At 37.5% G+C, this 15,492-nt stretch overlaps 1 protein-coding gene across 1 annotated transcript in view; it reads right to left on the minus strand.

Annotated features, from left to right (window-relative positions):
* The window catches only part of ADAM7 (ADAM metallopeptidase domain 7), a 78,760-nt gene that overhangs the window by 20,136 nt on the left and 43,132 nt on the right, over positions 1-15,492 (minus strand). The window contains exons 9-11 of the mRNA XM_023551005.2: positions 14,641-14,810; positions 12,508-12,592; positions 10,920-11,050 (exon numbers count right to left, since the gene is read on the minus strand). Coding sequence (XP_023406773.1) covers positions 10,920-11,050; positions 12,508-12,592; positions 14,641-14,810 — 386 coding nt within the window. The remainder of the gene's footprint in view (positions 1-10,919; positions 11,051-12,507; positions 12,593-14,640; positions 14,811-15,492) is intronic.

Genomic DNA, 15,492 nt, shown 5'->3' on the forward strand with positions numbered 1-15,492 from the left:
TTCCAGGTCTGATATCTCTACCTCTTAAACAGAGCCTTCACTGATCCACAATGGGGAACTGAGGGCTGAAGCTCCACCCAAACCACCTAGCCACCTGCCAAAGGGGTTTGAGGATACTGATGCCTACCAATCTTTACAGGTACAAGCATTGGGTGCCTAAGGTACAGCTACAGAGCCCACCCACCAAAGTGCTTTAGGAATAGAGACACACCTGCCTCACTGTCACATGGGGAAAGGCTGTCAGCATCCTGCCCCCCCTGGAGTGTGACCCCCTGCTGCTACTAGAATCTGGTGCACACAACTATCACCACTACTCCTCTAAGTTAATAGGTGACAGTCTACACCACACACTTGGTGACCCAAAATCAGAACACTTAAGCTGATTCTATTCAAGAATAGTGAAAGGACTCTTAGGCTTATATATCTGGTAACAGCCCAAACCAGCTGGGAATAGGACATAAGTGATTCAAAGTCTACAACAATCAAGACAGCACAATCTAGTAGCCCATCTGGGTATATTGAAACAGAACAAAACAAGATAAGACTCAGTGAGCAAATATAAAATAAATCATTACAATGTCTTATAGATGGCTCAGAGACAGCAGTTGAAATCAAACCACATAAAGAAGCAGACCACGATTGCTTCTACAACTCCCCAAACTAAAGAATCAAAATCTTTCCCAAATGAAGATACAATCCTGGAATTGCCAGATGCAGAATATAAAAAACTAATATACAGAATGCTTCAAGACATCAGGGATGACCTCAGGAATGAAATAAGGAAATCTACAGGAAAAGCCAAGGAACACGCTGATGAAGCAGTTGAAGAAATCAAAAAGATTATTCAAGAACATAGTGGAAAAATTAATAAGGTGCAAGAATCCATAGAGAGACAGCATTCAGAAATCCAAAAGATTAACAGTAAAATTACAGAATTAGACAACTCAATAGGAAGTCAGAGGAGCAGAATTGAACAATTGGAATGCAGAGTGGGGGAGGTGGAGGATGAGGCAATTGACACCAATATAGTTGAAGAAAAATCAGTTAAAGAATTATAAAAAATGAAGAAACCCTAAGAATCATGTGGGACTGTATCAAGAAGAATAACTTGTGTGTGATTGGAGTTCCAGAACAGGGAGGGATAAGAGAAAATACAGAGAGAATAGTTGAAGATCTGTTGGCAGAAAACTTCCCGGGCATCATGAAAGACAAAAGGATATCTATCCAAGATGCTCATCGAACCCCATATAAGATTGATCCAAAAAGAAAATCACCAAGGCATATTATCATCAAACTTGCCAAAACCAAAGATAAAGATAAAATTTTAAAAGCAGCCAGGGATAAAAGAAAAGTCTCCTACAAAGGAGAATCAATAAGAATAAGTTCAGACTACTCAGCAGAAACCATGCAGTCAAGAAGGCAATGGGATGACATATATAGGGCACTGAAGGAGAAAAACTGCCAGCCAAGGATCATATATTCAGCAAAACTCTCTCTCAAATATGAAGGTGAAATTAAAATATTTACAGATAAACACAAGCTTAGAGAATTTGCAAAAACAAAACCAAAGCTACAAGAAATACTAAAGGAAATTGGTCAGAAAATCAATAATATCAGATACCAGCACAACACAAGGTCACAGAACATCCTGATATCAACTCAAATAGGGAAATCACAAAAACAAATTAAGATTAATTTTAAAAAGAAAAAAGTACTCAAAACAGGGAATAATTGACATCATTATGTAAAAGATCACAATAATCAAAAAGAGGGACTAAATACAGGAGGCATAGATCTTCCATATGGAGAGAACACAAGGCGATATAGGACGATGCAAGTTAGGATTTTCCTTAGAAAAATAGGGGTAAATATTAAGGTAACTACAAAGAGGTCTAACAATTCCATAATTCAAAATAAAAACCAAGAAAAACATAATGACTGAGCAAACATAAATTCAACTACCATGAAAACGAGGAACACACAATTCACAAAGAAAAACATCTCAGCACAAAAAAAGTAAGGGGAAAAATGAAATTGTCAACAACACACACAAAAAGGCATCAAAATGACAGCAGCTCATACTTATCTATAATTACGCTGAATGTAAATGGACTAAATGCACCAATAAGGAGACAGAGAATCTCAGACTGGATAAAGAAACACGATCCGTCTATATGCTGCCTACCAGAGACACACCTTAGACTTAGAGACACAAACAAACTAAAACTCAAAGGATGGAAAAAAATATATCAAGCAAACAACAATCAGGAAAGAGCAGGAGTGGCAATATTAATTTCTGACAAAATAGACTTTAAAGTTAAATCCATCAGAAAGGATAAAGAAGGACACTATATAATGATTAAAGGGACAATACACCAAGAAGATATAACCATATTAAATATTTAAGCACCCAATGACAGCACTGCAAGATACATAAAACAAACTTTAACAGAACTGAAAAGTGAGATAGACACATCCACAATTATAGTAGGAGACTTCAATACACCACTTTCGGAGAAGGATAGGACTTCCAATAAGAAGCTCAATAGAGACACGGAAGACCTAATTGCTACAATCAACCAACTTGACCTCATAGACCTATACAGAACACTCCACACAACAGCTGCAAAGTACACTTTTTTTCTAGTGCATACGGAACATTCTCCAGAATAGATTGTATATTAAGTCATAAAACAAACCTTTGCAGAATCCAAAACATCGAAATATTACAAAGCATCTTCTCAGACCATAAGGCCATAAAAGTAGAAATCAATAACAGAAAAATCAGGGAAAAGACAACAAATACTTGGAAACTGAACAATACCCTGCTCAAAAAAGACTGGGTTATAGAAGACTATATAAAGAAATTCATAGAATGCAATGAGAATGAAAACACTTCCTATCAAAACCTCTGGGACACAGCAAAAGCAGTGCTCAGAGGTCAATTTATATCAATAAATGCACACATACATAAAGAAGAAAGAACCAAAATCAGAGAACTGTCCCTACAACTTGAACAAATAGAAAGTGAGCAACAAAAGAATCCATCAGGCACCAAGAGAAAACAAATAATAAAAATTAGAGCTGAACTAAGTGAATTAGAGAACAGAAAAACAATTGAAAGAATTAACAAAGCCAAAAGCTGGTTCTTTGAAAAAATTAACAAAATTGATAAACCATTGGCCAGACTAAAGAAATACAGGACAGAAAACAAATAACCCGAATAAGAAATGAGATGGGCCGTATCACAGCAGACCCAACTGAAATTAAAAGAATCATATCAGATTATTACAAAAAATTGTACTCTAACAAATTTGCAAACCTAGAAGAAATGGATGAATTCCTAGAAAAACACTACCTACCTAAACTAACACAATCAGAAGTGGAACAACTAAATAGACCCATAACAAAAAAAGAGATTGAAAAGGTAATCAAAAAACTCCCAACAAAAAAAAAGCCCTGGCCCGGACGGCTTCACTGCAGAGTTCTACCAAACTTTCAGAGAAGAGTTAACACCACTACTACTAAAGGTATTTCAAAGCATAGAAAAGGATAGAATACTATCTAACTCATTCTATGAAGCCACCATATCCCTGATACCAAAACCAGGTAAAGACACCACAAAAAAAAGAAAATTACAGACCTATATACCTCATGAACATAGATGCGAAAATCCTCAACAAAATTCTAGCCAATAGAATTCAACAACATATCAAAAAAATAATCCACCACGACCAAATGGGATTTATACCAGGTATGCAAGGCTTTTTTAATATTAGAAAAACCATTAATGTAATCCACCATATAAATAAAACAAAAGACAAAAAGTACATGATCTTATCAATTGATGCAGAAAGGACATTTGAAAAAGTCCAACGCCCATTCATAATAAAAACTCTCAGCAAAATAGGAGTAAAAAGAAAATTCCTCAACATAATAAAGGGCACCTAGCCCTATGTAGCCAACAACCAACATCATTCTAAATGGAGAGAGCCTGAAAGCATTTCCCTTGAGAATGGGGACCAGACAAGGATGCCCTTTACCACCACTGTTATTCAACATTGTGCTAGAGGTCCTAGCCAGAGCAATTAGGGTAGACAAAGAAATAAAGGGCATCCAGATTGGCAAGGAGGAATAAAATTATCTCTTTTTGCAGATGACATGATCTTATACACAGAAAACCCTAAGGAATCCTCCAGAAAACTACTGAAACTAATAGAAGAGTTCGGCAGAGTCTCAGGTTACAAGAGAAACATACAAAAATCACTTGGATTCCTCTACATCAACAAAAAGAACATAGAAGAGGAAATTACCAAATCAATACCATTCACAGTAGCCCCCAAGAAGATAAAATACTTAGGAATAAATCTTCCCAAGGATGTAAAAGACCTATACAAAGAAAACTACAAAGTACTAGTGCGAGAAACTAAAAAGGACCTACATAAGTGGAAAAACATACCTTGCTCATGGATAGGAAGACTTAACATAGTAAAACTGCCTATTCTACAAAAAACCATCTATATATACAATGCATTTCCGATCCAAATTCCAACAACATTTTTTAATGTGATGGAGAAACAAATCACCAACTTCATCTGGAAGGGAAAGAAGCCCCAGATAAGTAAAGTATTACTGACAAAGGAGAAGAAAGTGGGAAGCCTCACTCTACCTGATTTTAGAAACTATTACACAGCCACAGTAGTCAAAACAGCATGGTACTGGTACAACAACAGGCACATAGACCAATGAAACAGAATTGAGAACCCAGATATAAATCCATCCACATATGAGCAGCTGATATTTGACAAAGGCCCGGTGTCAGTTAACTGGGGAAAATACAGTCTTTCTAACAAATGTTGCTGGCATAACTGGATATCCATCTGCAAAAAAAATGAAACAGGACCCATACCTCACACCATGCACAAAAATTAACTCCAAGTGGATCAAAGACCTAAACATAAAGACTAAAACGATAAAGATCATGGAAGAAAAAATAGGGACAACCTTAGGAGCCCTAATACAAGGCACAAACGGAACACAGAACATAACTAAAAATGACAAAGAGAAATCAGATAACTGGGAACTTCTAAAAATCAAACATCTATGCTCATCTAAAGACTTCACCAAAAGAGTAAAAAGATCACCTACAGATTGGTAAAAAATTTTCAGCTATGACATCTCTGACCAGCGCCTAATCTCTAAAATCTATATGATTCTGTTAAAACTCAACCACAAAAAGATAAACAACCCAATTACAAATTGGGCAAAGGATATGAACATGCACTTTACTAAAGAAGATAGTCAGGTGGCTAACACATACATGAGAAAATGCTCTCGATCATTAGCCATTAGAGAAATGCAAATTAAAACTACAATGAGATTCCATCTCACTCCAACAAGGCTGGCATTAATCCAAAACACACAAAATAATAAATGTTGGAGAGGCTGTGGAGAGATTGGAACTCTTATACACGCTGGTGGGAATGTAAAATGGTACAACCACTTTGGAAATCTATCTGGCGTTTCCTTAAAAAGCTAGAAATAGAACTATCATACAACCCAGAAATCCCACTCCTTGGAATATATACTAGAGAAAAAAGAGCCTTTACACGAACAGATATATGCACACCCATGTTTATTGCAGCTTTGTTTACAATAGCAAAAAGCTGGAAGCAACCAAGATGTCCATCAACAGATGAATGGATAAATAAATTATGGTATATTCACAAAATGGAATATTATGCATCGATAAAGAACAGTGATGAATCTGTGAAACATTTCATAACATGGAGGAAACTGGAAGGCATTATGCTGAGTGAAATTAGTCAGAGGCAAAAGGACAAATATTGTATAAGACTAACTATTATAAGATCTTGAGAAATAGGTTAAACTGAGAAGAACACATTCTTTTGTGGTTACGAGAGGGGGGAGGGATGGTGGGTGGGAGAAGGTTATTTACTGATTAGATAGTAGATAAGAACTACTTTAGGTGAAGGGTAGGACAACACTCAATACAGGGAAAGTCAGCTTAACTGGACTGGACCAAAACAAGGAAGTTTCCTGAATAAACTGAACACTTGGAAGGTCAGTGGAGCAAGGGCGGGGGTTTGGGGATCATGGCTTCAGGGAACATCTAAGTCAATTGGCAAAATAAATTCTATTAAGAAAACATTCTGCATCCCACTTTGAAGTGTGGTGTCTGGGGTCTTAAATGCTAACAAGCGGCCATCTAAGATGCATCAATTGGTCTCAACCCACCTGGATCAAAGGAGAATGAAGAACACCAAGGTCACAAGATAATTTTGAGCCCAAGAGACAGAAAGGGCCACATGAACTAGAGACTTACATCATCCTGAGACCAGAAGAACTAGATGGTGCCTGGCCACAACTGATGACTGCCCTGACAGGGAGCACAACAGAGAATCCCTGAGGGAGCAGGAGGGCAGTGGGAGGCAGACCCCAAATTCTCATAAAAAGACCAGACTTAATGGTCTGACTGAGAATAGAAGAATCCCGGTGGTCATAGTCCCCAAACCTTCTGTCGGCCCAGGACAGGAACCATTCCTGAAGAAAACTCATCAGACATGGAAGGGACTGGACAATGGGTTGGAAAGAGATGCTGATGAGGAGTGAGCTACTTGTATCAGGTGGACACTTGATACTGTGTTGGCATCTGTTGTCTAGAGGGGAGATGGGAGGGTAGAGAGGGTTAGAAACTGGCAAAACGGTCACTAAAGAAGAGACTGGAAGGAGGGAGCAGGCTGACTCATTGGGGGAGAGTAAATGGGAGTATGTAGTAAGGTGTATATAAGTTTATACGTGAGATACTGACTTGATTTGTAAACTTTCACTTAAAGCACAATAAAAATTATTAAAAAAAAAAAACAACAACTGACAAACCATTGGCCAAACTGGCAAAAGATAAGCAGAAGATGAAGCAAGCAGCCCAAATAAGAAATGAGATGGGGGACATTACAACAGACCCAACTGAAATAAAAAAGATCATAACAGAAAACTATGAAAAAATATACTATATACTACAAGAAACTTGAGAACATAGAAGAAATGGACAAATTTGTAGAAACATACCACCTACCTAAACTAAGAAACTGAGATAGAAAATTTAAACAGAACTGTAACAAGAGAAGAGATTGAAGAGTTAAAAATAAATAAATAAATAAAACCCTCCCAATGACAACAACTACAAAAAGCCCTGGTCCAGACAGCTTCACTGGAAAATTCTACCAAACATTCAGAGAACAGCTCACAACCAGTACTACCCAAACTATTTCAGACCACGGATAAGGAAGGACTACTCCCAAATCCGTTCTGTGAAGCCAGCATGACCCTGATACCAAGGCCAGGCAAAGGCACCACAAAAAGAAAAGAAAATTAAATACCAATATCTCTCATAAATATAGATGCAAAGATTATCAACAAAATTCCAGCCAAAACAGTTGAGCATTATGTCAAAAAAAAAAAAAAAATACACCACAATCAAGTGGGATTCAGACCAGGTATTCAACATTAGAAAATCAGTCAACGCAATCCACAACATAAACAGAACAAAGGGAAAGAACCACATGATCATCTCAATAGAAGCAGAAAAAGTCCAAGACACATTTCTGATAAACACTCTCAATAATGTAGGAATAGAAGGGAAATCCTTCAACATAATTTTTTTTTTTATACAAAACCAATAGACAACAACATTCTCAAAGGAGAGAGGTTGACAACATCCCCCCTGAGAAAGGGAACAATACAAGGATGCCCTTTATTACCACTCCTATTTATCATTGTGCTAGAAGTCCTTGCTAGAGCAATGAGGTAAGAAAAAGAAATAAAGGGCATCCAAATTTATACAGAAGAAGTAAAACTATCCCCATTCATGGATGATATGATACTATATGTAGAGAACTCTAAAGACTTCACAAAAAAACTACTGAACCTAAAGAAAGACTCAGCAGAGTGACAAGATACAAGATAAACACACAAAAATTAGTTGAATTCCTATATAGCAACAGAGGGAACTTCGAAAAGGAAATCAGGAAAACAATGCCATTTATAATAGCCCCTAAAAAGATAAACTACTTAGAAATAAATCTAACCAGGGACATAAAAGACCTACACAAAGAAAACTACAAAACACTATTGCAAGAAAACAAAACAGACCTACACAAATGGAAATACATATCATACTCAATGGTAGGAAGACTGGACATTGTGAAAATGTCAACTCTACCCAAAAAAAAAAAAAAATATATATATATATATTTTTTACCCAAAGAGATATACAGATATAATGCTATCCTGATCCAAATATCAACAGCATTCTTTAAGGAGATGGAAAAAACTAATCACCAACTTTATATGGAAAGGGAAAAGGCCCCGGAGAAGCAAAGCATTATTGAAGAACAAAGTTGTAGGCTTCACGCCACCTAATCTCAGAACCTAGTGTACAGTCACAGTAGTCAAAACAGCCTGATGCTGGTACAAGGACAGACACATAGACCGATGGAACAGAAAAGAGAACCCATATGTAAACTCCTCCACCTACAATCAGCTGCTCTTTGACAAGAGACCAAGGTCCATTAAATGGGGAAAAGACAGCCTAGTAGACAAGCTAACTTTGGTGAAGGGAAAGACAGCACACCTTACAGGGGAAGTCAGCACAACTTGACAAAGGCAAAGTCATAGAAGCTTCTTAGACACATTCAAACACCTTTAGGGACTGAGTTACTGGGGCTGAGGACTGGGACCATGGTCTTGGGGGGACAAAGAAAATGCTCTACATCCTACTTTGGCAAGTAGCATCTAGGGTCTTAAAAGGCTCAAGGGGCCATCTAAGACAGAGCTACTAGTTTCATCTCTTTCGGAACAAAGGAGAATGAAGAAAACCAAAGACAGAAGGAAAACATTAGTCCAAAGAACTAATGGGCCACATGGACCACAGCTTACACCAGCATGAGCCCAGAACTAGATGGTGCCTGGCTACCACCACTAACTGCTCTAACAGAAATCACAATAGAGAGTCCCGGACAGAGCAGTAGAACAGTGTAGAACAAAATTCAAATTCACAAAAAATGACCAGACTTACTGGTCTGACAGAGACTGGAGGAACGCCTGAGACTATGGACCCCGGACACCCTGCTAACTTAGAACTGAAGTCATTCCTGTAGTCCACCTTTTAGCCAAAGATTAGGCAGGCCTATAAAATAAACAATAACACATGTGAAAAATGTCTTTAGTTCAATTAAGTATATGAGACCAAATGAGCTACACCTGCCTGGAAGAAAAGACAAGAAGGCAGGAAGGGACAAGAAAACTGGACAAATGGTCAGGGAGAACCCAAGGTGAAAAGGGAAGGGGGAGAATGCTGACGTGTTATGGGGATTACAATCAATGTCATGAAACAATTTGTGTATAAAATTTTGAATGAAAAAACTAACGTGCTCTGTAAACTTTCACGTAAAATTAAAAAAAATTATATACCAGTTACTGAGTGATTACTGTATTCCAGTCACTGTGTTGGCTGGTTTAGCTGCTTTACCTCATTCGTTATATGGAAAGACTGATCATCATCAACAGGTATTTTTCTTATGATATACAATGCACTATGTTAGATACTGTGAAGGTGTAAGACTTAGGACCTGACAACAAAATATTTACGGTGTAATGTGGGAATTCTGGACATTTATTCATTCTGTAACTACCTATGGAGTACCTAACATGTGCCTAGGGGACAGTGATGATTCAGTGATAGAATTTTCTTCTTCCATGCAGGAGACCCAGGTTCAATTTTGGCCAATGCATCTCATGCACGGTCACTATCTGTGTGTTAGCGGCAGCTCTTGTGTTGCTAGAGCTCTGGTGGCTCAGTGGTTAAGCATTCAGCTGCAAGCCAAAAGGTCTACAGTTTAAGCTCAACAATGGCTCCAGGGGAGGAAGATGTGGCAGTCTGTTCCTCCAAAGATTGGAAACCCTGGTGGCATTCGAATCTGCCAGGTGTTCCTTGGAAACTCTGTGGGGCGGTTCTATTCTGTCCTATAGGGTTGCTATGCGTTGGAATTGACTCAAGGGCAACAGGTTTGTGTATTGCTATGATACTGAGCAGGTTTCAGGGGAGGTTCTAGACTAAGATGGTCTAGAAAGAAAGGCCTATTTGCTTCTGAAAATCAGTCAGTGAAAACCTTACGGATCACAATGGTTATATCTGCAACTCATCATGAGGACGGTGCAAGACTAGGAAGTGTTTTCTTCCATTGTGCTTGAGGTTGTCAAGAGTCAGGGGCCCACTTAAAGGCAGCTAACAACAACAACATATTCCTGGAACTTTTCTAGACAGTGGTAACAGTGAACAAAACAGACACAAATCTCTGATCTCATGAATCTTATATCCTAGTGGGAGAGTAAAATAATAAGCAAGATAAATAATTAAAATATATAAAACGTGTTAGATAGTGAGAAACAAAAAACCAAAGGGCTGTGGAAAATACCAAGAAATTTGTGTGGTGGACAGAATTGAAAAGTTGGATCAAGTGACCAAGAAAGACCTCGCTGAGACAGACATTTGAGTAAAGATTTGAAGAAGAAAGAAGTTATAGGTTATAGCAAAGATGGCCAAACAAGACATAAGGAGTGTAATTCTTTCCTAAGTGCCCTGCTGTGGATATTAGTAATTTGTCATAGTGTGCTTTTGCAATATATTCAGATGGAGTTTTATATATCATTACAGAAAGACACTGACAAGATTCAGTCTCAAAAAGGAAACTCCTTGCCATGCACGGTTTTGTAATGGACCTTCCAGGGTATATTTGAAAAAATCCACAGAATAATAATATATTTCCACAATAAGGAGTTTTACCTAATAGCCACTTCCAAAATATTTAAATATGTTCTTTATATTGTTTGAGCCTTACCTTCCAATGTTATCCATCACACATCTTCCAAAGTTACATGTGCATGGGAATTCGTCATGCTGCATTCCAAGGCTATGCCCCAACTGATGGGCCATTCTGTTTGCAACTATATTTATGTCAGGTAAGAGATCCTGATGCAAAAAAAAAATAGTGCATTAGAAGTTTCTAAAGGATAGCACACTGTAGTGCGTAGTGCTTTGAACTAGTGGTTGAGTGATCTGGCTTCTAATAGCTAGCTAACAGACCCAGAATATAGTTACCTCCCTTCCCTATGCCTCAGTTTCTTTAATTATATAATGAGGTTGGACAAATGACCTTTTAAGTGACTTTATTGCTAATGTTTTGAAATTCTATTTTATGGCACAATAATAGCAAATGTTGGATTTATATAGACTTTATAAATAGCTAAAATATTAACTAAAACTACCCAACAAAATAAAATAAATATTATCGGTTACTTACTCTGTACCAGATATTCAAATGGGATAAACAAAAATAAATCCCTGGTTTTGTTTTCAATTTATTGTCTCACATTGTGCAATAATGTTAGGAAATCATAAGGAAAGAGTTTTTATTATGAGAAAAATCTGAAATTCAGAGAGTTAAAATCCACGGCAGAGTTGGTTGTTACCACAGATTAGACTCCTATTTCAAGTTTTACTCTCTACATTAATTATGAAATTTCAATTTCCAAAGTGGAGTTGGGTATCAGGTTACTGTGAAGCTAAGGCATCTCTGATTTGATCAATTCGTCTTACTAACATGAAGATTAAAATATGTCCTGGACTACTTATATTATCCCAGTCAAAGGAGTGGTTACTATATTACATGAGATTGACACTATTATGCAAAATTTATTTTGTTAAAATACCATAGACGAAGGTATAAAAAAAAAGACGAAGGTATAGACAGGCATAAAAAGAACCATATGTATAATAAACAGGTCATGTGGTCATTTTAGTAAGTACTAGTTTTTAAGTGTGTAGTCTTAGCAAGACTGGACTGGGAATAGGAACTAGGCAGAGGCACTAAAGGAAATAAATCCAAATCTTGATTTTTTAAGAACCTCTTAGACAGAGTTAGTTTGGCAGCATTTGCTAGTAGCTTAGAGATCTGGGAAAAGATCATACAAATAAGGGAGTCATCAATTTGTAGGTCTAATGGCTTCTGAAAATGAACTGCAAGCCTGTCTTGATGTGATATATTAAATTGTTTATGTGTTTTCTATCAGTGCAAGAACAATTATTCTCATTTGCTAAATCAGCCATCAAGTGTGGTGTACATTACATGTCCTTATAAATAACTGTATTTAATGTGCAAAAGAGCCTTCCTAATCTTTATATGTTAATCTGTACATTGTGCTGTTTTAAACTCTGGACAACAGTGGTTTACCTTCATTACTCATCTGTGGTTTTTAAGAAACATTTCTTTTCCTATTTGATAAAGGAAACATGACAGTTTCTTCATGACTTATCATGGTGGGAATATATGACATAGAGCATAAATGGCCCCTTTTAATCAGACACAGGAAATTGCAGAAATTTAATTCAAACTCAAATATAAAATAAATAAATAAAACACAGCTCACCTTAATGACACTGGAGGAATAATGGGGCAGGCACATGCTCCTTGGATAAGAAGTCCCTTGTGCGTGCGTGTAGAGCCACTTCCCACTATAAACAAAATACAAATACAGTCTTCACTCTAAGTTAGTGAATTAATATAAAGATTGAATTTCAGCGAACCACCACAATGCTAATGCCTTTTCATTGGGTGAAGGTGAAAGTCTTTTTTTTTTTCCTGGAGTTCTATAATTGAGAATGACATTTGTTAATAGTGGGCTCACTTTCAACCTATGGTATATTTTAGGCATCGAAAGACTCAATGTAATCGTAGGTTGAAATCATGAAAAGAGATTTTCTAAATAAATAAATAAATAAGAGTCCAATTTTACTTGATTCTAGTCTACCTTGCACTCATCTCTAAGTGAAACCTTTTAAAAGATGTAAATCAATAAGTGTTCAGAGAGAAAACGCAGTATAATGAATGGACTTAACACCAATCTTTTAACCCACCCATTGCCCTTAAGTCAATTCCCACTCATGGAGACCGCATCTGTTACAGAATAGACGTAAAAATTTTCAAGATCTGTTAGCTCCCTTAGGAGAATTTAGTTGTTGTTGTTAGATGAAGTGGATAAAGTGGGTACCATTTTAATACAGTAGATTTAAGGGTATCAATAGAGTTGCTATCTGAGTCAACTGGCAAAATAAATTCTATTAAGAAAACATTCTGCATCCCACTTTGAAGTGTGGTGTCTGGGGTCTTAAATGCTAACAAGCGGCCATCTAAGATGCATCAATTGGTCTCAACCCACCTGGATCAAAGGAGAATGAAGAACACCAAGGTCACAAGATAATTTTGAGCCCAAGAGACAGAAAAGACCACATGAACTAGAGACTTACATCATCCTGAGACCAGAAGAACTAGATGGTGCCTGGCCACAACTGATGACTGCCCTGACAGGGAGCACAACAGAGAATCCCTGAGGGAGCAGGAGGGCAGTGGGATGCAGACCCCAAATTCTCATAAAAAGACCAGACTTAATGGTCTGACTGAGACTAGAGGAATCCCGGTGGTCATAGTCCCCAAACCTTCTGTTGGCCCAGGACAGGAACCATTCCCGAAGACAACTCATCAGACATGGAAGGGACTGGACAATGGGTTGGAAAGAGATGCTGATGAGGAGTGAGCTACTTGTATCAGGTGGACACTTGAGACTGTGTTGACATCTCCTGTCTGGAGGGGAGATGGGAGGGTAGAGAGGGTTAGAAACTGGCAAAATGGTCATGAAAGGAGTGACTGGAAGGAGGGAGTGGGCTGACTCATTAGGGGGAGAGTAAATGGGAGTATGTAGTAAGGTGTATATAAGTTTATATGTGAGAGACTGACTTGATTTGTAAACTTTCACTTAAAGCGCAATAAAAATTATTAAAAAAAAAAGAGATGCTAAAAAGACCGCATTGTTCCATAGAAGTTCGTCCACGATTAAGCATTCCCTGAGATAACAGAACCATAGCTCAACATAAGGATCATCTACACAATTATTTATCATTTTCCTATGGGTTAAGTATTGTAATAGGTGTTTTGAAAAACAACAATGATTAAAATGTCTTTTTTCTTTAGTAATTCATAATCTACTAGTCTAGATATATAATAAACTGTGATAAGGTTTAATACGTCAGATTAGTTGTCTGTGATCTTGGATAGTAGAGAAAGTACTCTTGAAACACTGGTCACTAGATAGGTACACTTTGATGAGCAAAATATGTCCAGAGAGTGAGGTGTTTTTCAAGAAAGGTGGATTTTGATGGAATATTGCAAGGGGAAGAGTACAGAATCAGGGCCTGGAATGGAAAGGGAGGGTGAAGGCATTAACATTGGATGCAGATAAATGAAGTAAATGGATTCTATAATTACTTTGCTTACCTAAAATATTTACATCTCTATCAGGAATATGAATATGTCAAAATTTTCCTTTGTAGTGTTAATATTAGAAAAATTAATAAATACAACCAAAAAAAATTTTTTAATAACTAGACATAACACTGAATCCCTGTCTTTTACTCAAAAACCAATGGCTTTAAAAAATGTTTTTTGTTCATTCATTTTTTTTTTTATGTATAATTCAGGTAAACTGTATGGGAAAATAGACACATACCTGAGCAACACAGCATGATCAAATGTCTTCCCTTTTTTAATGATTACTTCTTGCCAAGATGAAAAACTTAATAAAGTAGTTTCTATGTCGGAATCTACTTTTATTTGATCACCATTTGTCCACACTTCAAATCCAACCAATGTTACATGAATATTCAAAGTTTTATAAATCTGTTTAAAGAAGAAGTAATTTTTCACAGTCAAATTGCTAAAATGATCTTTTATCATAACTGTATTCCTTTACATTAAAAAAAAGTAATTTTAACTTATGTGGTAGAAAAGTAAATAGTACAGGCATCATTTTACAAAAGTTGTATTGACGCAGAATGCATGGTAAATCACCCAGAATACTGAGTGAATTGCTATGTTCAACAAAGAAACTGGACTGAAAAGGTCTGCTTCCACCTTGAGCCATGATAAGCCTTCTAGACACTAAGATCAGGATGGGTCTAAAAAAAGAACTATTGAGGCGGGGCCAAGATGGCGGACTAGGTAGACGCTACCTCGGATCCCTCTTGCAACAAAGACTCGGAAAAACAAGTGAATCGATCACATACATAACAATCTACGAACCCTGAACAACAAACACAGATTTAGAGACAGAGAACGAACAAATATGGGGAAGCAGCGACTGTTTTTGGAGCCTGGAGCCAGCGTCCCAGTCAAGTAACCTTGGCTCCGGGCTTAGGTCTGGGCCCAGGGGAGCTGAACTCAAAATCTTGTGACGGCGCAAACAAGGGGCGCAGCCCTATCCCCCTGAACTCACCCCGGGAGGGGGCCCAGCCGGTCCGCACAGGCGGCATGGTGACGCGGCTGGTGGGAGAAGTCCCCGGGAGGCAGTGACTGGTTTTGG

This window comes from Loxodonta africana, chromosome 19 (genome assembly GCF_030014295.1).
Source record: "Loxodonta africana isolate mLoxAfr1 chromosome 19, mLoxAfr1.hap2, whole genome shotgun sequence".
Classification (NCBI taxonomy): domain Eukaryota; kingdom Metazoa; phylum Chordata; class Mammalia; order Proboscidea; family Elephantidae; genus Loxodonta; species Loxodonta africana.